Source organism: Metopolophium dirhodum, chromosome 3, assembly GCF_019925205.1.
Source record: "Metopolophium dirhodum isolate CAU chromosome 3, ASM1992520v1, whole genome shotgun sequence".
Lineage (NCBI taxonomy): Eukaryota > Metazoa > Arthropoda > Insecta > Hemiptera > Aphididae > Metopolophium > Metopolophium dirhodum.
Window position 1 is genome coordinate 10,646,375 of NC_083562.1, and position 25,086 is coordinate 10,671,460.

The following is a 25,086-nucleotide window of genomic DNA, read 5'->3' on the forward strand; positions in this document are numbered from 1 at the left end:
TATTCACAAACGCGTGTGCTTATCAGGCACGGTGCTAAGGGGAGGGGTTCAGTCGATCCAGGGAGGACTTAAGCCCCTTCCATAGACATAACTAGGCCAATTTATTTAGGGGTGCACTAATTGCAAAGAATTCCCAAACCATTGTTTATGTATCTTCAAAACTTTTCAACAAAATATTAATTTTTTTATTTGTAAAAAAATAATAAATGTTTTATTTATTTATTATTGCATTTACTAAACACTAAGTATTAATCATATAATAGAAATAAAGATAGGTAACCTAAATTATTACCTACAATTTCTCAAAGCTCAATACCAAATAAATTCTAAATTTATGAAATAAAAGTTAAAAGTAGCACAACCATTCATAACCTGATACGAAGTCAAAATTTCAAGCGCCTATCACTAATACAGTTCACACTCTCACAGCATTGTTATATTTGTGTTTAGCGCAATAATAAGAAGTAGCAGTAGTAATAATATTACTTGTATTATTCTTTATATGAGGGTAAGACTAGTTGAACAGTATACTGAAGTAAAAATAGTAAATTAATTATGATTCCACCCTGGCACCATATAAAAATACCTATTGCGGTATAGCGTATGTATTTTTGATATTTACAAAAAGAAAACTTAAGAGAAACATTGAGTTAAATTTTCAAGCTTATTGATTTTAATTGATTTTCAATTTTTAATTTTTTTATTCTATAAAAGTCAATAAAATTTTATTTGTTGGGCAAAAAGCGGTAAAATTTAATACAAGGTTCCTGATACATTGTTACAATAATAGCAATTGAAAAATATTAAAAATACATGGGCATATTTTTTTTTTATAAACATTAATTAAAGTTCGATTTTTGACAACGTTTATCAAATTTAAAATTTAAAAATCAGTAATGACATTATGCGAATTAAATATAATGTTATTAATCACAATATTATTCATTACGAAATAAGTCTATATTGTTTATTATTTTATTGAATAAAAATGTACCTTAACGTTTGATTGAAGTTTTAAATTGTAGATTAATGTTAACTGTAAGAACTTTATAAGGACTTAATTTTATAAAATAAACTTTAAAATATCCATGTATTTACGACCTAAACACTTTTGGGAGCAGTTAGCACCTGTGCAATTGCACTAATTGATTAATTGGTGAGTGTGCTACTGGACTTATATGTGTAGATATAACTTATAAATAGCACGCAAGAAGTGCCAAAATATGTTTTTCCAAATTATTCCATGTCGCGTATGAGCGTTTATGAATATTCGGTGAAAATCTCAAGTCTACAGCTATTAATGAGATACCAATACAAAAAAAAAATTATATCGATTTTGTCAAAAACTGGTTTTGCGTAAAAATTTTCGTTTTTTAGATATATTGCGAATTTTCAATTTTCATCTCTACAGTACCAAGTAAAACAAATTTGCTATCAGAAGTCATCCTCAAAGTTAAATATCGAAAACTCCTTTTTACTTTATATCGTGTACCTCTATACCTATACAGAAACAAAAAAAAACAATCATCGCTTTAAATTCAATACATTCATCGCTCCGCTCAAAATCTAAAATATCTGCATGAGAATAAATGTTTTTATTTATTTATTTGTTTTTTTTTTTAACAATAATAATATTGCGGCCGAATGAAATGTACACAATACCATGCCAACATAATTATTTTAATACGGACATCAAGTCATGAACTTATTATTCTCGTATCGTATTTCTGCAGTTGAATATTGTATAATTATTTATCGCGTTTTCACATTTTTTGTCATCACACTTATAGTAATCGGTTCGTATTATTTAAAAACAACCATACTAATAATTAATTCATTACATTACGCGGATTAATCAATATTGTATTAACAGTCCATTATAATTTCACAGTGCGTTTACAGCAATATATCGTTAGGTACCCAATATTATGATTGCTGCAGTTGAAACAGTTGATTTGAAGATTCGCGACGAGAGGGGCAAAAATGTTTCTGCACCAATCAAAATGTTCGAATCCAATCACGACGACTTGGCACCAAAACGTAGACAAAATACCGTAATCGTGAGCGACGGTGGACGGTACGCACCGAGTGACGTCACCGGGACGTGGATGCCGATCCAATCTTGCGGAGATAGATCGCCGGCGAAGAAAAAGGTGGAAAACACGAGGAGGAAAATAATACCCAGGTCCAGGATTAGTGAAGAAGTTGATCAGTAGGTTTGGGAGGCTCAACGATGCCTGAGGCGACCAGCACTGACCGGTAAAAACTAAGCACAACCTCCCCTGTGCTCTCCAAACCTAGTGACCAGTTTTTTTTACCGATCCTGTACGGGGTTTTTGTTTTCTCCCTCGTGTTTTCCACCTTTTTCTTCACCCGCGATCCATCTCCGCAAGATTGGATCGGCATCCCCGTCCCGGTGAGTCTTGTTCATCATGATAAATTTATTGTTATTGTTATATTTGGCGGAGTGCAATCATTGCAGCTAATCATGAGTATTGTTTCTTTATAAATAAATGTATTGTTCCTAAATCTTGTGTCTCATTTTATTAAATTATTCGCGCATTAGATTTAGGATCTTAGACTTATTTCGAATAATATAACATATGAGATCAATCGCTTCCAACAACAATATTTTATTGTAATATAGTTTTTAATTATATAGAAAATTAGGTAAGTACTGGGAATTTATTTATTTTGTAATTTTCAATTATATACTATCTATCATAGAAATCAACTCTAATGTCAAACGTTTATCGAAGTTTTTTGCGATTAAATAATACTCTTTAAATTACATTAAGAAAAGAGGTGTGCAAGTGGGTGTTGCTCTGCTGTACAGTAGGATTACAAGTGGGTCACTGTTATAGTGTTATGGATGGTGTTAAATTTTAATTCAATGATATATACATAAATGTAAAACATTTTTATTTTGAAAGTCGAATACAATTCCAATAACAATAAAATATAAAATCGATGTCATTCCCTCAAAAATATTATTCTCTATCTTTTCTGTTTTTACTCTAAGATATAAACAAATAGTGCGTTGACACACTGCAGTAATGTACCTAATTTGCCTATACAATACGCCGGACAAGACATTATGTTTGCGCGAAGTATCTAAAACAATCTTTATATACATACGATACACCCAGGGGCGGACTGGTAATAAAAATTAACCATGGGGAAACACAAAATTCAGGCCCAATTTCAGACTAATAATAAAATATTTATAAGTTATCAGCCCAAATTTTCATCTGGCCCAGGCAGGGATCGCTCATCCGCCACTGGATACACCATGTCACCATATACACCTCTATAAGTATTTATGACGATAGAGTAGTCTATAACCTAGATGATAGATATATGTATACGTGTATTACATATTTTACAGTTATATATTTTCTTAAATTTTTCATTAAAACATAATAATAAACTTCGATATTAATAGAATCAAAATTAATGTAAGAACTAAGAAGGTCCAACAGTTAAATACATTTAAAAAATCAAAAAAAAACTAAATTAATTTTAATTTTATCCGGTTTAGGTTGTATTGGAAGTCGAAATGAAATATATAAATAAATGCATGTGATTTAGAATTACTCAATTCAGATGGCAGCAAACAAATACAATACAAATTGTATTGTTTTTACAATGATGTAATTTTTTTTTGCGTTTGTGTAAGTATACGCAATTATTTTTATTATTCTTTCATTTTATTAGGTATTTACAATCTGTCCTTGATAAGTAAATTTGATAATTTATGTACAATATTTTAACTTTGAATAATATGAAGAGGGAGGCCAACCAGTGATGGAACCCAAGTACCCAACGTGCAATTATTTTAATTTACTACTTTTAACTACTTCATGTGGAATCTTGTATTCAATTTTCAAGTGTATTGTTATTTAATGTAACTTAAAAATGTTTATCAACACTTATGAAAAGTCCAACATTTTTAAATGACTTAAAATTAGACAAAATATTTGAACATTTTATTGAAAATTGAAATGATGATTTATGTAACAATTGAATTTTTATTCTATGATTAATACTTAATAAAAATAAATTCGTTTGAGGAGAAATTGTTATTTTACGTGTGAAATCCACACTGCAGTGTGGATATATCCAACTTTGTTAAAATTTACTCTTAGACTCTTCATAAAAATGTTTAGGAAATTAGGTTAATTTTTTTTTATTCTTGTAATCATAACTTATATACCTAAAATCTTACATTACATTTTCGATCCTTGGATATGATAATTAAAATTTTATGCATTTTGAACTACAAATGTATTTGCAAATGTTTGAGATTTTTACACAAAATAATTATAGGAATAGTCTGCATTTGTAGCGGATGTTACGAGGGGGCAGTTGCCACCCCAGAAAAAATATTTCACAATATTTATCACATTTTCAAACCATGTTTATTCCTAATAATACGTATTTCACATTTATTAATTTTCAAAACTACATGGATTTCAAATAACATGATTTCCGTTCATTAAATTTCTCAACTTATTTTGTTTCTAACAATGTATTTTTAATTTATTAATTTTTCAAACAAAGACAGTTCCTAATTGTATTTTTTATATATACAATATAATTAAAAATCATAAATATCATTATTATGTCTTTTTAAATTGTCTGTCGAGAAAACGTTTCCAAAAAAAAAATTCATGGAATCTATGGTTTTTCCCAATTTATGGTTTAAAAGTTGTTCATTTTTCAATAATAACCAAAACACATAAAATAATTTTGTCAAAAACTACCAGGTATGAGGGGCTATAAAATCCAGGAAAGTTATACAGAGGAATTTAAAAAAACGAAAAAGTAAAATATAGGAGGGAACAATAATTCGTTAGGAAAATAAAAATCAGAAATATATATATATATATATACCGAAATACCGAAATACCGAAATATACCGATTTACCGAAATCATTAACTGCAACATTAATTCGTTAATTCGTGGCAAAATAATAACCAGGGAAATATTACAAGGGAAGTACTTTACCGATAAATTATAAATCAGGAAAATAAAATTTGTGAAATGAGTTCATAATTCATAGGAATCTACCTAACCTAAAATATACTTTTCCGAAATTGAATTTTACTAAGAAGTGATTCTCAGTTAATATTAGTTCCCATCACAAAAGCATTCCTGACAAATATTTTCTTGAATTTATAGATCCTGACGAAAATTTTCCAGAAAATTACGCGCCGTCCTAGAAAATACCATCAGAGATGGATATTAAAGAATTTTCAGTTTTCATTGCTTCAAAAATAGATGACAGTCGACAGACCCAAAACAAAAATTAGGAATATAAATAACCTTAATATTACAAAAAATACAATTCAAACAAATTTCTTTAAAAAATACATACTACGATTATTACTATTACTTATATTGCTTAACAGCTATGGGTATATAAGACCAACTTATAGAAACCATCTTGCAAGTACAAAAACATAGGTTAAACTAATTAATCTCGAACTCATCTCTGTACCACCACTAGAATTATTGCTTGTTAATTCAGGTTCGATATATTTATCTGTTAAAACGACTACTGACTGTGGTCGAAGTTGTAATGGATACCCAGTCGAAACGGTGGATACTTTACTTCTATAAAAACAAAAACAAAAACATAAAAATATATATGAATAAAATATAAAACTGTTAATCGTTATGCATATTATTTTAAATTAAAAATCTAATTACCCGGGCCTGTATGCAGAATTTTCACTTCCTAAATATACAAATAGGTAATCTTTGAGATTACGTACAACATTGGACAAGATGACTGTTTCAGTTTCACTGCCAAAGTTCGTTACGACTATGTATGATTCGTGCTCTAACAGTGACCTGAAAAAAATCAACTCTTTAGTACCTACCTAATAAAATTAAATAAAACATTTCTATATTTTTCTGAGCCTCCCTTACGTTAATTATTTATAATCACCTCTTTAAAATGTAAATCGATTTAGTAATATTATACGTCTGAAGATCACCGTTTCTTAATGTTTTGGTTTTTCGGAGTTGAGACATTTTTTTGTAAAAATTATAGTTACTAGTAGGTATTTTTTTCTGTGATTCGACATTCAGTTTGTAATAATTTGGATTTACTGGTAACCATGACTTTTTCTCCTCAGTGAAACCTTTAAAAGAAATCGGTGTAGGTAATAACTTGATTTAACATTAGTTGTTCAACTATATATTAAGTTGTAGTATCTGTTATATACATATCATTTTACATTATTTACATTAATTAGAGTCTAATTATTAGACAGTAACTCACTCATTGTCATTTCTTGATACATTTTTACTATAGTAATTAGTAACTAAATATTTAAATTTCAGAATATGTGCTACAAAATTTCAACAATTATGTTTTGTATTAAATTTGTTATGTAATAGTGATGGCCGATAGGTAGACGATTGAAATTATTATTTATAATATAATATTCCTCTTATATACAGTTATACCTGCGTTAATGGAATCATCCCATTGCATTGGACACCTTACGTAATCTCTAGAACTCGATGATCCTGTTGAACCACCCACAACATAACGATTTGTTATTTGCTCCGATCTCAAATACATATTGTTTTCCATTCCAATTTCACTACCATAATATGTTACATCCATACCAGGAAGAGCTAATTTCAACGCAGTGAACATTGGTACCGTTTCAGCACCAAATTTAGATGAAATTCTTAAATTATCGTGATTTTCAATCTAAATGTTGAAAATAATTAATAACATAATAGGTACGTCATTAATTAAGCATTGATCTGGTATACAGGGTTGTTCACAAAGCATACTCACCCCCTTTTCTTCAATAATGCAGTTATTCAAAATGTGTAATAATGTCTAATAATTTTTAGAATTTTTAAATATACTTGAAGACCACAATTTTAAATTCTTGAGACTTTTTGTACTGCTTAAGGTACATGTGGAGATGCAAACTTCTATTTTTCAAATGGAACTCAGTGGCGGCTCGTGCCTAGGTGTGCAGGTGTGCGCACACCACATAGATTAATATAGATATAGTAGTAAAAATATATTTAAATTTTAATTCGATATCTGTCATACTGTAATTATTCTATAATACAAAATTCTATTAAAAAAAATTTGATATTCGCTTAAACATGACAGTTATTCTACTCCTAAAATGAAGTCGAGATATGCAATAAATACACATCAACTAGTGTGCAGGTTTGTCAGAAAACAGTCGGCCGTTGAGCGGTGGGGGGTTAACAAATAAAAAGGACCTCGGTGTGCGGCAACTACTAACCTAACCTAACCTATCTGTAGCAATATTGCCTAATTGGCATTATTTTCTGAACTCCACCCGAATTATCTATTTTTATTTTTTTCATTCTAACATTTTGAATTTGTAGTTTACTAATATCTTTTTTTTAAGAACTTTTGCAATAATTGCATACTATCTACTTTAATCATCACGAGTCACAACTGTGTGCACCACCCAAATATTTTACCCACGAGCCGCCTTATTCAACTGTAAATATTATTCAGTGGATAATTTTTTTTGAAAAGTTCGACGTATCAGATTTAAAATTCATATGTGAAGTTTTTGAGTTATTTAACTTAGTGTTCTAAGGATAAAAGGTCCAAGGTAATGGGTTTATAAGAAATGAGGGCTATAGTGTCTTTGTGAAAATGCCCCAAGTATAATAAATACGCTAGTTTCAATGTTATGTCTGTTTCAGACTTTTGTAAAACCATTTTTTAGGATAATAGTGCTTAGTTCAAACATTTAAATAACTAAGAAACTACTCATTTGAATTTTGAACTAAGTACATCAACATTTTCAAAAAATTATCCACTAAATAATTTATAATAAAAAAAGTGGTTATTATTTAAAGCCAGAAGTTTGTATCGCCATATGACTCCTTAAGTAGTACAAAAAAATTCAATAGTTCGAAAATATTATAATTTTAGTAGATTTATATAAACTTCAAAAATCAGAATTTGAATGAAACCTTTTGGTATTAAAGGAAAAAATAGGACTGAGCATGATTGGCGAATCACCCAGTATAATAATATAATAATGAGATTTTCGTGAAGATCATAAACAGTGCATTCTATTATTATACAATTTAAAAACGTGTACCACCCAGTTGGCCACTGCGTTTTCCGGTAAATCGGCCAACCAATTTTTGATTATGGTATCTATAGATTCAACTATTTGATCATCTTTTGGAAGTTTAACTAATGCTAAGTTCAATGGTACTTGAGCCCCAGGGTTCGTGGAGTTGCCGTAATATTGCATTAATATATCTACTGTTGTATATGCTTCTGTTGCCATTAAACTATCCAACATAATAAAAAATTATGATTTGTATTAATTAAATGTCTTTATTTAATTGTTGGTTTTGGAATTATTTAACTTATAGAAATAATATGTTTATGTAAGTACGCGTATGCATACAATTTACCTAGAAATTGATATATTCTTGCTTTTGGTATAATTATCCATATACGCCTTCCATTCTAATATAGTACTAATAACTTCAGGTTGATCTAGAGTATATATATGATTTAATTCCATATAGTTGGATGCATTGCTAATCCCCGGCATAAATGGTTCATCGGGTAATGAAATATTTTCATATAAAAACCTGAGAGCATCAAATCGAAATCCAGAAACACCTTTATCCATCCAAAATTCCATCACGTCCTTTAAAATAATATACCAAAACCATGCATATTAGAAATTAATATAAAATGTAATATACATTTCTTATAATTATTTTAGATTCTACATATATTAAAATCAATTATTTAGTTGTAATTAAAAATTAAATTCTGGAAACTTGGAATTTTGCCCAAAGATTTAAATAAGTATTTTTTAAACATACCTAACCAATATCACACTTTTCAATATATTTTGACTCTTTTAAATCTTGAAAACTTTGAATATTCCTAATGATTCATATAATACCTATGATAAAACAACCGATTTAAATTAAATTGTCGTAGTTCAAAAAAACATTAATCATAGGGACCTTTTTTGGTATAATCTATTTTTAAATTGAATCTTGTGACATTTTCAAATTATTTAGACTAATTCAAACCTATTTATACCACCCAATCTTATTTACGTTGTACCATGGTCCACTGTGTTTTAATATGAAGTTATATCAATTATGTACCTACCTACCTAATAGTTAATAATGACAAATATGTATATGTAATTATGTAAAGTTTTTGACAGTCATTTGTCAACTTCCCGCATTGTATAACTATAAAAGAATAGAAATTGCTATAAGTTATATTAATAAATTATAAAAACCCTTAATAATATAGACTGACAGATCGTCAACGCTCTGAGTCGTTTTTTATATGTTTTTATATTGCAACTTACTAAAATTTGTAGCTTAACATCAGGATTTCTCAAGTCAAAGTCTGGTTGTTCCTTACTAAATTGATGTAAATAAAATTGTTTTCGTTGTTGATTCCATGTCCAGGCAGGACCCCCAAATACACTCAACTGTGTAAAAATAAACGAATCATAATTCATAATTAACAAATCATTTGATTTATACTAGTTATTCTTAATTATTACTGAAAAACCTAATTCTTACAATTTTCTACATTTAAGTTTTTTTCATTTTTTATAAACGAAAGTACCTACCTAAGACCTAGCTGGTACATATTTTAAAATTCTTGCATTATGCTTTCTGAAAATGTAAACAACTAACGCTTAACTTAAATATTAAACAGGATCTATTTGTTCACTAAGTATTCATGTTATAAGTTTATAACATTTTAAAGTATATCAGATACCTGTATGAGAAATATGAAGCAATTACCTAGATCAAGTCTTTAGTCTTTACTCGTAGGAACTTATAAGATTAATACTCATAAATAAATATTAATATAAATAAATATTAAATATACCTACTTAAAAGCTTAATATTCTAACAATATTTTAAACAAAAAAATAGTAGCCCCTCCACTTTAGAAATTAAAACTAAAGATTTTTATAAAGATTATAATATGTAATTTGACCTTATGTTATTTACCCAATTATTTGGTAGTATTGGTGTAATTGATGAGTTACTGGTGAGTTCATCTTGATTTGAAGCGTTATGCCACATGTAATAATTTGTATACTTTCCTTCTTGTTTGATTGATTTCTCAAACCATTCGCACTTGTAACTTGAATGGTTTGGTATAACGTCAATTATCAGTTTAAGATCTAAAATAAAAATGTATGATTATTAATTATTAAAAACATGAAAATCTATTATATAATTAGGAATTATTATTTCTACCAAAGTATGAAATATATTACTTCGCTTATTCATTTCAAAAACTAGTTCTTCTAAATCGCTCATTGTACCAAATATAGGATCTATCATATAAAAGTCTTCAACATCATATCCCATATCATCCATAGGTGATTTAAAAAACGGACCGACCCATAATATTTCTATGCCAAGATCAACAAAGTGGTCAAGTTTCTGAGTAATACCTGAAAATGTTACACAATAAACAGAACATTATTTCATTGTTTTAGATTCTTCCCGAAGTGGAGAATGTATTGTATATTTTACAAATGTATTTTTATTTTGTGCGTCGTTCATCACGTTTAAATGAAGAACATTTCCTCTAATCTTTAACTACTTCAACTACTCAATGACAATAGTGACGACCTCCAATCAAAATCCAACAGAAGTAAGTACCCCAGTTTGTTTTCTAAATTAAATTATATTTTCTAAATCTATTGGAATATATTCTAATAGTTGGTCTTTTGAACTACGAATCGCATTTTCGTATGTATTTTATTATTTATCATCGGATTCAAATTTTAACACATTTAATATTACGGAGACCTACTCAATGACAATATACCTTCACTAAAAAATAAGTACTGTTGAAGTGTATAACTCATTTGTTTTTTTTTAAATTAATTTAGTTTTGATAGTAAATACCTTTTAAATCACCAATTCCGTCTTTATTACTGTCTTTGAACGATCGTGGGTACACCTGATAAAGTATTGTGTTTGACCACCACTCATTATTTGGTTTGGCAGCTTTGAAATATACATTACCATTTACTGTTGCACATGTATAACATGCAATCATCAAAAGACAGCGTACAGGCAATTTCTTCATATTATTCTAAAATAACCTTAAACGATAATAATTACTTTAATATGGATAATCCAATAATTTCTAGCATAATATTACTATAATAGTAGAATAAATTACTTTAATAACAATATAAATTATTCTATCTGAACTTGTATTAAATATTAAAGCTTTAGCTGTAAAAATTGAACAATTTATACAATTTTGATTACAAAATAATTTCAAATGCATATAAAAAAATAGTTAATAATATGTATATTTAACAATTTTGAACTGGTACTACAACAACTTATGAGAAGACTTGTATTAAACTTTCAAGATTTTTGACTTAACAAATATATTTTATTGATATACTTAAATAAAAAAATTTAAAATTTAAAATGTCTATAAATAGTTGAAAAAGAGTCAAAATATAATAAGAAAAATATTATGGTGTGTAGAATATGCTAATATAAACATTCAGAGAAAATCTCTTGTATCTATAAGGTTTTTTTTAGCTATTCCGAAAAACCCAAATCGATTTTGAACCTAAAATAGAACAATAGTAAATAATAAAAATATAATAAATCACTATAGTTCTAAAGTCACGGTAATAATTATTGGGAAAAATTATTTTTGTCAAAAAGTAGGTAAATACTAATAAATACCTACTAAATCTATTGTATATTATATAGCTCAAAATTTTAACTTACAAACTTGTCTAGACTGTTTAAAGAGATAATCGAATTACAATTTAATTATAATAAAATTAAAAATACTTACCTACCTATTTAGTTAAATTTGTATTTAGTGAGTATTTAAACGTTTAAAAGCCTTGGGCAATTAACAATTGAACTACTGTGATGAATATCCCACGTTTATATAAATAAAATAATATTGATGTATTGACTGTACAAAAGATAGTAATACTTGAGATATTTTAGTGTTACTTTACAACTATCTAACACTTATTATTTTTTTATCGAAAGAATTCCATCAACGCAGTATTACAATTATGTGTTTTTTTTTAAGTATACCTATTGCATATTGCATAAAATATAGGGTGTCCCGTGAAGATATACCCATTATAGCCGTAGAGAGGGACTCGCCATCCTGACAAAAACCGGGTTTTTTGCTGTTTTACCTATAAACTAAAAATTTATTAAAATCATGAGATTAATAAAAATAAAATGTTGAAAAGTCAAAATGTTCACAAAAATAAACCCTATACATTGGCTATCTTCAATTGTTTAAAAAATAAAAATATAATTTTTTAATTTTCTTACCAAAAAATTTAATTTATTTAAAAAAAAAAAAATATGTGTATTCCTTGTCTTTGTTAGTCTAATAATAAAAAAAGATTTATGATATATTATCTCAGGAGATATCACAATGGGCAAATCCTTACGGAACACCCTGTATGGCCTAGATATTACAGGCAGTCTGTATTATATCTTCGCTTAGAATGGTTTTTCATATGCAATGAATTCAGTGTTGGGTAAATTACTTTTAAAAAGTATTAAGTTTCTTTACTTAACAACTTAGAGATAAATTTGATAAAGTTACTTTACTCGTTACTCAAATAATATTGTAACAAAATTACATCTGACAAGTACCTAATAGAAGTCGTGGTGGAGGCGTTATTATAAGCGTAAATAATAAATATGACAGCGAGCTTATATAAATTCCCTATGACTTATAGACGAACCGGTTTTTGTATTTTAGTTATAATAAATATTAAATAATACACAAAAACTTATTTTAGGTACCTACATGCTACATTCCAGAGATTAGTCCACTATTGGTGTATTAAACGCATGCAGCCACAATTAATTAGTTATTTTCACAGTTATTATATATCTATGTGGACATGTGGTTATTTTCATATTTTAGTGATAATACAAATATCATTGTTACAGCTGGTGACTATAACTTTCATGGCATGACCTTTTCATTTAAAGGCGGGTTTCCACTATACACGTTTGCCGTGTACACGAAAAATGTTCAGCTATTTTTTTTTTTTTTTTTTTATTTTATTAATAATAACAATAAATTATTAATTTATCTACCTCATTAAGCAATGCTTGTGGCGATGTAGATGAGTTGATAGTGTACAATATAATATAATATTTAAATTAAAAACAAAGAAAATAAATATGATAAGATTAACAAAGAAGAACAAAATTTGTGATTAGCAACAATATTAAATACTTAAATTCTACATAATATATAATTAAAGTTCAATTAATAAGTAATTAACAATAGCTTTTTTATTAGTTATAAAATTATACTTATTTACATTACTAGAAATAATTTTTTTTAGGTACAGCGGCAATGAATTGAAATTTGTTAGACCTAGATAGTCCACAAATTTTTTCCCAAAACTCTTATTAGTGTAGTTTACTTGCATGTCATATGACCTATTTTCCCTTTTATTATTTTTTTGGAAACCAAAGTTATCAATTTGGAACATAATAGAGAACTGCTTGTATAAATATCTGACCGGCAGAGCTTTAAAAACTTTATAATTAGTAGTAGACGAACCATATAATTCCTTTTTATTCAAACAAATTCTTATGGCGAGATTCTGTTGAATCTCAAGAGACCTGATTGCATTGTCAGTACAACCACCCCAAACTATTAAACCATACTGGAAAATTGATTTGTATAGTGAATTATTATATACAATACGCAAAATTTCTGTTGGTAAAAGTTTGTTCAGTTTAAATAGTTTGGAAATAATAGATCTTAACCTCATAACTAAATAGTTATGTCCAACAACATTACAACACGGTATCGTGGTTAATCGTGTGGTAACTTAACCTAACCAACCAATCACAGCAAAAGATTTGTATGCACGTACACGCATACTATACCTACTGACTTAACCTTTCAGATGGGTTTCCACCACATACGTGTACGTTTGCGTGCATATATTGACCGGATACGTTCGCTATGAACGGTCTCAAAAACGTTTCCCATCGGTTATATGGGTTAGATCGGTTAAGATTGGTAACATATTAGTTACCTCCACGAACTAAGATATAATATGGTTTAACGATTTTAATACGGACCCTTAGCTGATAAGAATACTGTTCTTGAAGTTTTCAGCACTACCGGTGGTTTTCTTTGACTTCACAATTTGTATCTTAGTACGTGTTTTTTACAGAGGGCGCTGTAAACTCTAAGAACCCATTGCGACCCCCTGTACTTTGCCTCTTACACATACATTTGTGGCCGTGATAAGCTGCTCGTTTCCAGTCCATTATATCTTAGTCCGTGACACGATTAAAGATAGTATGGTTGTCCAACGAATCTAGAAAAATGTCTACCGAAATGAATCTCCATTATCAGTATGAAACAGCTCTAGCGCTTATTTGTTGTAGTGACTAAAAATGCAATTACCTTTCAAATGTAAATTGTAGTTCCGTGATAGCCACTATGACATATAAACGCTAGTGCTTAAGTCTCCAGCTGTTTAATTTAACTTTAATACTGATTATAGAGATTCATTTCTGTAGACACTTTTCAAGTATACGGGAATCGTGGGTCGATGGGCAACCATACTATCTATAGCCGTGGTCCATGATTGGATCCAACTTCACGGTATCATGGTCAAGCCTGTGGTAAGAACGTATAACACTCTGGTATACCAAAAGCTTACCATGTATATCAACCAATCACAGAAAAGTATTTTTATGCACGTACACGTATCAAGTGGAAACTCACCTTGCGAACTCACCTACAAAAAAAAAATAATTGTTGATGGTTACCTGTTACCGCTCGGCATCTGTTGATATAATTTATGGTTGTTTTTCTGTCTACAATATATCATAATATAATTTTATACGTAATCCTTACGGAAATATTATACTTGACTTAATTTTCTCAAAAATAAATTTAATATCGGTTGAATCGTGTTCAAATCCTTTAGTTACAGTTGATAAACCACACTTCCCATTAAGTGTTGTGTGTGCTCGTTATCAAATAAAAAATAACTCTATTCCAACCACGGATTAATATATTAATCCGTGATTCCAACACAGGTGTATAGCAATTTTATCAAAATAAATTTTGTCAATGTATCTATTGTATCAATTGCTTTAAATAGAATTAATTGGTGTACTTAACCTAATTTCGTGTAATAATATCGATAAGGCGGTCTTAAGCTTTTATATTGTACTATTGCAGTAAATTAAATCTTAAATTAATTTGTAAATATTGTTAAACATCGCAAATACACTTATCACTCTTGGACCTTGGTTTGATAACAATCTGCATACGTTAATAAAGAATAAGCTTTTTTTTTTTAGCTCACACTGAATATAAAAATAATCCCATCCTAATATCTTATATGAAATTTACCAAACCACGAGCTAAAATATGTAAACACTTTTCTAAGCGATGCCGTTATCATTATTTATTTAAAACTAGCTGATCCCGTGCACTTCGTTGCCCGTTAAATGTACGAATGTACCAACTCTATACGACTCAAACTTTGTTTAATTCGTTATTTAATATTCAGTGTATAGGTATTCAAAACTTCTTAACCTTTCCGTTGCCCGGGAAAAATTTCTGATTGTTCAACTCCTTTTGGGTGTAACTGTAACACACTGTGGAAGCAATGTATTTTTAAGTGTAAATTATATTATATTTTAATGTATAGTCATCTTGACCGGCGTTGTCCGTGAGATTCGCAGCAGTGTAATAGTGTATTATCACTTATCAGGTAGGCGATCTATCTGCGGTAGATCGCGGACCCCGTGCTGTTTGTACGTAAGTGTATAATTTAACTCTAAAGTCTAAAGTATCAAATTTATACCAATTTGGTCGTTTTTATTTAATTCCATCTACGGTGAATTAATATAATCGCAATTAATACAAAATCCTAACCTGACCTAACCGTACAAAATTCCTATGAATAAAAAAAACCCAAATTTAACCCTTTTAAAATTAGCCTATTCTTTATATTTTTCGCACATTGCCTACCAGGGTGGCTGAGTTGAACTTACTGCAATGAGTTACACCAAAAGAGGAGTTGACCAATCACAATTTTTTTGTCATTTTTTTTGGGCCACGAAGTGCTCAGGAATCAGGATCAGCTATATTATATATAAATGAATGTTTGTGTGCAGATCTCTGGGAAAAAGATAGGCTAATTTAAAAAGGGTTAAATTAGGTTTTTTTATTCATCGGATTTTAGTACGGTTAGATTAGATTAGGATTATGTATTAATTGATTTTATTAATCCACCGTATTATATCAAAATAAACTTGGTATAACTTTGATACTTTAGAGTTAAATCATACACTTACGTACAAACAGCACCGGGATCCGCGATCTACCACAGGTAGATTGCCTATCTGATAATCCACAGCTGCAAGGCAAAATTTTTATTCCGGGCAACGGAAAAGTTAAGATTAATTTTGAACACCACCATACACCGAATATTAAATAACGAATCGAACAAAGTTTGAGTCATTAAGAGTTGGTATATTTAACACACCTGACTAACCAATATAATATAATACATAATTATTATTTTAATCTGCAACAATAAACTAAATTTTTTATTATTTAGTTAATTTTTTTCTGCACAGGTGGTGCACTGTTGTATTTTTAACATCCAGATTTCCTACTTTTCCGGTGAACTTTCCTAAAATTTTCTTTCATAAAAACCTTGTCTTCACAATTACGAACACAACAAAAAAGAATTAGCCATATCGGTCAAGCCATTCCCAATTGATGAATTACTATACATTTTTCACACCATTTTTATATATTATAAAGATACAAAATAGACAGTCTCCGTTTTTTTCCGCCAGGCTCGCGTGATCGAATAAGGAAGAGCCAATGAAAAAATTCCGTCGCCGCGGCCGCGTTATCACCTCTTTTCTTATCATTTCACTGATTTTTGAAATTTTCTATAATTTTCAAGCCATTTTTGCGCACTTTTATATTTGATTCGCGTAGCGCGCGATCTTTTGAAACCGCCGGTGTGCGGTTTAGGTACATTCGTGTGCCATCCGTAGCGGTCGCAATGTCGATCGCAAAATACGCTCCCGGCCCGGCCGGACTTTTTTGCCAATTTTTTACGTTTTTACCGACCGTATCGTCTTTTCGCACGCCGTTTGTGCCCGAATCGTGTAATTAACGTCTTTTTAAAGCTTTTCCTTCGAAATCGGTCCGTTTGCCTCGCAATCACGTTTAGAAATGACGCCAGCAACCGACCGCTTATAAGCGTATAAATACATGTATATACATGTATATGACTTTCTTACAGCTTCAATTGTAATTAGACCCTTTTTTGCAGTTACAAAAAATAGTATTTAGAAGTATTTCTATAGAGCAGGAGGAAGAATAATTTAAATTGGCTCCAGACCATAATTTTTTGATACCCATCCCCAATCTTTAGGGTTAAGTTCATTACCTAGCTATACTTGGACTTTATAGTAGGTCCGATATAAATATTGACAAACAGCAGAAGTTGTTTGAGGAAGACGGATACATTTACTCTTTAACTACTCCGTGTATTTTTTACAAAACTTAAATATCCATACTTTTTTGGAGCCCCATACATAGCAATAATAAAACGAATGTCTTTTGTAAGAATTATGTATGAAGAAGAGGCAGTGTCTTTAAGTTTTTAAAAACTTTAACGAAATCAACTATATCATGCCGCATTTTAAAAATAATTTTAACACTTTTGTGTTAAGTAAAAGTATTGATTCCTGGGGGTCAATTCTCGAACAGCGCTATCTAATAGTCGTATGACAACATTTAGGAATCGTCAAACGATTTTTATTATTTCCTATTCTTCAGTTTCATACGACACGCTAGAAAATGAAAAGTCCTACTACTTCAGAACGTTTGACTACAACCACTCGTCAAAAAGTACTACATTGTATACCAGATGCCTCCACGTGTTAATTACAATAACTACATATTTACTTACAATTTATTTTCCAGATTAGATATATAAGCTGTATCACAATAATTAATACATAGGTAGGTAGGTCTTAGAACGTACTCGTATTTCCAACGTTTTAAAAAGTACTTAAAGGAGCATACAACACGAAAAAATGTTCTTCAAATTATTATGAAGTGTTAAATCAATGTAATCAGAACTACTAAAAACGATTCTGTCAAAATTCAATCTAAAAAAAAATATTATTTACAGAGATATTGGGAAATAGAATAACCGTGTGACGTCACTAGGCCGGGTTCGGCATAATCGCATATCTTACGTGGTTTTTTTATTTTCTGAGTGGAACGATAAATGTATTGACTTTACAATGATGTGTGTTTTATAATTTTTATTATTTTTTTTTGTGTCTGTCATCACCTTTTAGTACAGTAAAAGTTCTTGGATTTTCTTCAACAGTATCTTTTCTGAAAGGAAAGTGAATCTAGTTGGTACTTTTGAGTCTCAACCTTTTTCAAGTAATTTTCAAAAGCACCGTGAAAAACAAAAGAAAAATTAAGGAAAAACGGAAATTTATACGCAAAATCTGTAAGATTAAATCACAAATCTGTTTTCGAAAAAATTGATTTTGGTTTTTGGTGCAACTTTTAAACAAATGACCGTAGGTACATGATATTTTGACTGAATGTTTATATTAGCATTTTCTATACACCATAACATTTTCCAAATATTTTGACTTATTTTGAGCTCTTTACGGACATTTTCAGTTTCCATTTTTTTTAGTTTTTTTTTCTATAAATATCAATAAAATTTTATTTTGAAAACTACTGAGAAATTTTTACTTTTGACCCCCCAAAGTACCAACTAGATTCACTTTCCTATCAGAAAAGTTACTGTTGAAGAAAATCTATGCACTTTTACTGTCCTAAAAGGTGATGACGGACACAAAAAAAAATTAAAAAATAAAAAATAACAAAATAACAAAAACACATCATTGTAAAATCAATACATTCATCGCTTCGCTCAGAATCTAAAATTTCAAATTTAATTTAAATTTTTTGGAAAAATCCAAAATAGCCAATTTGTAAATCTGATTATAAGAATAATTTTAATGGTTAAAAAATTTATCTAAGTCAAGTAGTTAATTTTTTAGAATATTTTAAGATATCAATATTTTTTTGAGTAAATTAATTTAGAATGTAATAACTTTTTTTCAAAATATTTTTTCACAATTTTTGTCATACGTTGAAGTAGCGTCATTTTTTTTTTTTTTTGTCAGATATCGCTATTATACACTGTATATAGAGTGTGGGTCTGGGGGGTCGGGGAATTCTTTATAATTTTTCATGTTAGTTAAATATTGTGTTATTTTGATATTTTTTATAAACTATGAATACAATAAAGATTAGGTAGAAACCTAAATTGGGGAACGAAAGTAATCATTGCTACATTATAGATAAATCATAAATGACATAACAGAGAAGTAAGTTAAAATTATATTGTGTTATCGATAAATATAAAGTATACTATTTGTATATGAATGCTAGTTTAAAATACTACGTTATTTATTTTTTCTTAAATAAAGATGATTGTCCTGCACGGGTTTACACAAACATAGATTCTCGGGAAATAATTTTTCGTTAATAAAAAATACACGGTCATGCTACAATTTAGCAAAAGTTATTGCACTAGAGGCTAAAACAGAAATGGTGAAAAATTCAACACTCGGAGTCAATTCCACTCAACAAATTATTGGTGAAGCTACTCAAAAACTAAATGATGCTGTCTCAGCTCAACTTCCGAAATTAAACACAATAAAACAAAAGTTAAGGTTATTAAATGTTTTTATTAAAGTCACTAGCTGATCCTTTGCACTTCGCTGTCCATTAAAAATGCCAACTCTATAAGAATAATAGGTATTATTTTATAATTTCAACGTGTGTTTAAAACAATATTTTTACTTTTTAGTAAATTTTAAATTGAAATTATCTATGGATTTTTTCTACTCTGTGGGAGACTTTTTTTCAATGAATTTTTAGCCTAACCTAATCTAAGTATGAATAAAAAACAAGTTTAAAAAAAAGGTGTCCCGTAAGGAAGACCTAATCAGTAATCTATATATTTTTTATAAAATTAATAATAATGACATAATGATTACTAATGAGGGATGCTACCTATATAATCTTTCTATTGACAAACGAATATATACCTACCAGCTACCACCTACGTCAGTATGAGTGATGAATACTGAATGTCTGAATAATATCACTGTATGAGTGACAAATTGACAACTGACAATTTAATACAGAAGGTCCGAACTTGGAAGTCGGAGTGCACTTTAAATTATAATGTTCAATAGGTATCTAAGTATCTTTAATTTAATACTAAATACTAAAAACTAAAAAGACCCAACAAGTTCTTACCTAGTTAAAACGAAATACTGTGTTCAACTTTGATGACCAAAATCTCCTACCAAAATCATTACCTGATTGACTATTATAACTTATAAGGGCTTCGTTGAAAGGATTTTTTTACGTTTTAAACATGTAAAAAACCATCTTTAAAAACGTTTAAAACTGTTTTAAACGTGTTTTCTTTAAAGATGATAGAATACTGTAGACTTTTCTATGCTATCACTCTGTGTCTATGAAACTTTTTGATTTGTTTTATCGTTAAAATAGATCATAAATTATTTTTGTTCATTACATTCCAATGATTTTATAAGACAGTCGAGTAGTCAACAGCCGTGTTACTGGGTGTTAGTTGGTGTTCGGTGACAGAAACAACGGAACAATGTCTTATAGTTACTTCGGTAAGTAGTATTACAATTATTTTGTATTGAAACACAGCATGGTCGTTGGTGTTAATACTAGTCACTAGAATATACTAGAAATACTAGAATTAAACAATTTAATATTAAAACTAATGGCTTTGAACATTTTTTATTACGTCCAGTGGTTGAATTGTAAAAAAAAATAAAGGTGGACTCTAAATGTAGTTGAACAATTAGCGTTCCAGAGCAATTTAGTCTATAAGTAACTTCGTCCCCCACACCCCCTAAATGCATTTAAAATGTAAATAATGAAATATATTTATATATCCAATGACTAACACAGATATATATTACAAATAATAAACAATACTCATAGGTATTTATTTGTCATGCGAGAGCAGTTCCCGCGGCGTCGTCGGTAAAAACTGGAAAAAAAAAAAGGTATTTATTTGTATATTGTATTAATTCTATCAATACAACAAAACGTACGACAAATTTTAAAAACTAAAAACTGTAGGTATATAGCCACATGATAAAATGAATTACTCAATTAACTTTGATCATCAAGGGCAATTTCAAAGGAGAGGAAGTCCTTATCCCATGAATTCCGATCATTCCAACAGATCTTCCATTTCAGTTTAAGCGGATTCAGTTTCCCGTTCGATTGGCTTTTGCGATGACAATCAATAAATCGCAAGGCCAATCGTTGGAAGTCTGTGGGATCAATTTGGAATTTCCATGTTTTTCGCACGGGCAGTACGTTGCCAGTTCGCGTGTTGGCAAACCGTCTTCGTTGTTTATTTTTGCACCAGAAAACAAAACGAAAAACATTGTTTATCAAAATGCACTCAACTGATTTCTGTAATAATTCATTTACATGGAATTCTTGAATTTTATTATCACTCTAGAGTTTAATTGAAGGCGTTAAGTTCACCGAGTCCACTTAATTTGAAAAAAAACTTTTAGGCAAAACAACGTTTGCCGGGTCGGCTAGTATAATATAAAATATTCACACTAATAAACTGTCTCCGCTCAGAATCGTATAAGTATATAATTATAGTATATTAAAGTATATCATTGAATTCAAATTTAATACCATCCATTATACAGTGACCTACTTGTTACCTACTGTACAGCAGAGCGTGGATTTACCCGCTTTTTTAATTTTGAGTTGCAAACATTTGTTCTATTGAAATTGATTTTAAGTGAATTATTGTCAAAGAAGATTTCACTTTTTAAGATTATTTACATAGTAACTGCTCAATAAAATAGCAGGATCATCTGCAAAACAAAATATTTCTCCACCAACAATATTTGATTTAGAAATAAGAAGTATATTTAATACATTTACTATGACCTAAAATGAAATTACGAAAATATTAAACATTGCAGTAATGTACCTAATTTACCTATACAATACGCCGGACAACACATCAGCGTATTTACGACGATTGTTAGCGTAGTCTATATTCTATAACATATAATAAATTAATTTTAATTTTATCTGGTTTAGGTTATATTGGAAGTCGAAATGAAATAGGTATCATATATAAATAAATGCATGTGATATAGAATTACTCATACACGCAATTCAGATGGCAGCAAATAATAATAAATGTAAATTGTATTGTTTTTACAATGATGTGATTTTTTTTTTTAGTTTGTAAGTATACGCAATTTATAGTAGAAAAATGATTCGATCTACAACTACGAAGTTCAAGGGTGGTTTCTGGTAGAAAATTGCGTATACTAAATACTTACACAGACGCAAAAAAAAATGGGGCAAGTCAGTATAGCAATATAATATATCATTGTATAAGAAAAACGATTCTAAGCGAATAAGACGGTAAGTCAGCTTACGATATAACTAAGTATATTTGATGATATTATTGTGAATAAAGTAATTTATATATAACCTATTTACGTGGAACCTTGATTTAAATTTTCAATTCTTAGCTATTAAAGTTGAACATTTTATAAATTTTTAACTATAACATAATTATTAAATTTTAAATTTGATAAATTTTGTCAAAATTCAAACTTAAAATGCTTACAAAAAAATATTGTGCCTATGTATTTTTAATATTTTTCAACTGCTATTTTAACAATATATTAAGATTTTATTAAATTTTCACGCATTTTTACCCGACAAATAAAATTTTATTGACAATTATAGAAAAAAACTAAAAATATTGAAAACTGACAATGTCCGTAGTCCGTAAACAGCTCAAAAAGAGTCAAATTATTTTTAAAATTATATGGTGTATAGCAAATGAAAATAGAAACATTCAGTAAAATTTTTATGTATTTAGAGTTATTTGTTTTTGCATTACAACAAAATAACAAAATCGCTACATAAGACATCGAGTGAATCTCCAATCTTGTAAATATATGAATTTCAAACGCTCATAAAAATTTAATTTGATTTGCTTGTAGATATTTTCTTTTTAATAAAGGTAGACAAACTTATGAGGAATCTTGTATTACGTTTTAAAATCTTGGATTTAAAAAGAAAAATTTTTATGAATTCATAACTCAAAATAATTTGCTAAATTTCGTGATTTTTCGGTATTTTGCCAAGATATGAACTTTAAGTGCTCATAAAAAAAACTGCATGTAAGAATTTTTAGTATTTTTTAAATATCATTGTAAAAATATAGTAGGAGCCTTGTCACGCTTTTTTACCCAACAAATACTTACCCATCGAACAAGATACTGCTGATAAAAATTGAAGCAGATACTGTCGAAGAAAATTGAAGCAGTTTAATTGCACCAAACCATGATGACAGACACAAAAATAAAATAGAATAAAATAAAAAAAAAACACATATCATTGTATAAAATCAATACATTCATACTCCGCTCAGAATCTAAAAATCTCGTTGATACTTTTAGTGATTTCAATGATCTGCCCAATGAAGAGGTAACTACAATCGACGCCTATACTGTACAGCAAAGTGTGGATTACCTAGGTACCTACTTGCCCCCTTTTTTAATTTTACAATTTACAGTTATATGACGTGATTCCCTGCAGTGGCGTTTGGTATATTTTTACTGTATGTATTATGTATAAATGTAAAAAATATTCTTATTTAATATAATTATATATTATTCATATAACCCCTCCCATCGAAAATGTCCATGTACGCCACTGGTGATGTCTATAAATGTATAATATGGTTTCTGAATACCATAGTAGGTATACTAACTTTTTAATAACTATTTAAACAGATTTGGACAACCATGATGGTGTAGAAGGGATTATCCATCGCTTATTAACTACGAATTATATTAATTATTAATATAAGTATGTTCTTTTTAATTTTGGCCACAATATCGGCACCGCGTAGCAATGAAACAATAAACACTACACAGTACACTGTAAAAAATGTTGTTAAATTTTTATTGGTTCCAATAAATAAGTGGAATATTTATTTTAGTATTTTGTGGACGGTAAAACACAACATTTTCAAAATCGATTGTATTATAAGACATGTGAAAACTGGAGCGAAATAAAATGCATATCGTGCCCAATCACAGTTTTGTCAGAATTCCCACTTTTTTACACAATATGTACAAGACACTCAAAAAACATATGACCAAACATTAAACAAATAATACAACCATCATTTAATAATAACTTGATTGTTTAGCAACCGTAGATTCGTTAATAACAAAATATTTATAAGTTATCAGCCCAAATTTTTTCAAGAAAGCCAAATGTTTGCCAGGCCCAGGCAGGGATCGCTTATCTACCACCCTATAGCCAGTCCGCCCCTGATGCCTTTCACGTAATGTTGTTACAGGGGAGGACTTGGAGCCACTATTATGAAAAAAAATCATCGGCACTATTAGTCAGTAGTCTAATACATTACTACAACCTTAACTTTTAAAACTTAATTTTTGACTTTTGTCTACTCACGGCTCATCATAATCAACAGATATAGATAATAATTAATGCTTTTAAAATTTTAATTTTTTTGAGGTTATATTAATTGTTCGTTATTTGTATTGAACTTTAAATCAAAAATCATAGGTAAAAATCTAGAGGATAAAATATGTGATTATGTGATAGATAGATGGATTTTTTCCCTTTTAGGTACACAATAGTTTAAAGAATAATTAATTTCTCAATAAGTAGGTACCTAACTCAGTAAGATCTATTTTCAATTATTTATTCTTTGGTTGTACCTTCTATTAAAGCAGCCCATCGTAATGATGATTGTTTTAGGTCATTGGCAACAGCTATATTTTGTTTACAAATTTTAAATTCGTAATATTTTTAACTT

General features: G+C 29.1%; 1 protein-coding gene across 2 annotated transcripts; it reads right to left on the reverse strand.

Annotated features, from left to right (window-relative positions):
* Positions 1–2,905: 2,905 nt before the first annotated feature.
* Positions 2,906–12,006, reverse strand: LOC132940786 (maltase 2-like). Of its 2 annotated transcripts, none has more exons than XM_061008530.1 (11): positions 11,887–12,006; positions 10,961–11,160; positions 10,321–10,500; positions 10,049–10,224; positions 9,388–9,513; positions 8,459–8,700; positions 8,134–8,332; positions 6,482–6,734; positions 5,958–6,153; positions 5,717–5,860; positions 2,906–5,620 (listed from the first exon to the last, which is right to left on the reverse strand). In XM_061008530.1, exons 2-11 carry the CDS (start codon positions 11,142–11,144, stop codon positions 5,437–5,439), a joined length of 1,884 nt encoding a protein of 627 aa, XP_060864513.1. In that variant the 5' UTR covers positions 11,145–11,160; positions 11,887–12,006; the 3' UTR covers positions 2,906–5,436. The 2 variants fall into 2 exon arrangements, with proteins under 2 accessions (XP_060864513.1, XP_060864512.1); XM_061008529.1 differs by having other exon boundaries at positions 11,883–11,992.
* Between the last annotated feature and the right edge of the window lie 13,080 nt (positions 12,007–25,086).

What these genes read in the sequence shown, in the direction of transcription:
- LOC132940786 (XM_061008530.1), bottom strand. Translation starts at nt 11,144, where the DNA reads ATGAAGAAATTGCCTGTACGCTGTCTTTTGATGATTGCATGTTATACA. An exon ending in CGGAATTGGTGATTTAAAAG is followed by an intron (nt 10,501 to 10,960) that starts GTATTTACTATC and finishes TAACATTTTCAG; the next exon opens with GTATTACTCAGAAACTTGAC. An exon ending in AAGAATATATCAATTTCTAG is followed by an intron (nt 8,333 to 8,458) that starts GTAAATTGTATG and finishes TATGTTGGATAG; the next exon opens with TTTAATGGCAACAGAAGCAT.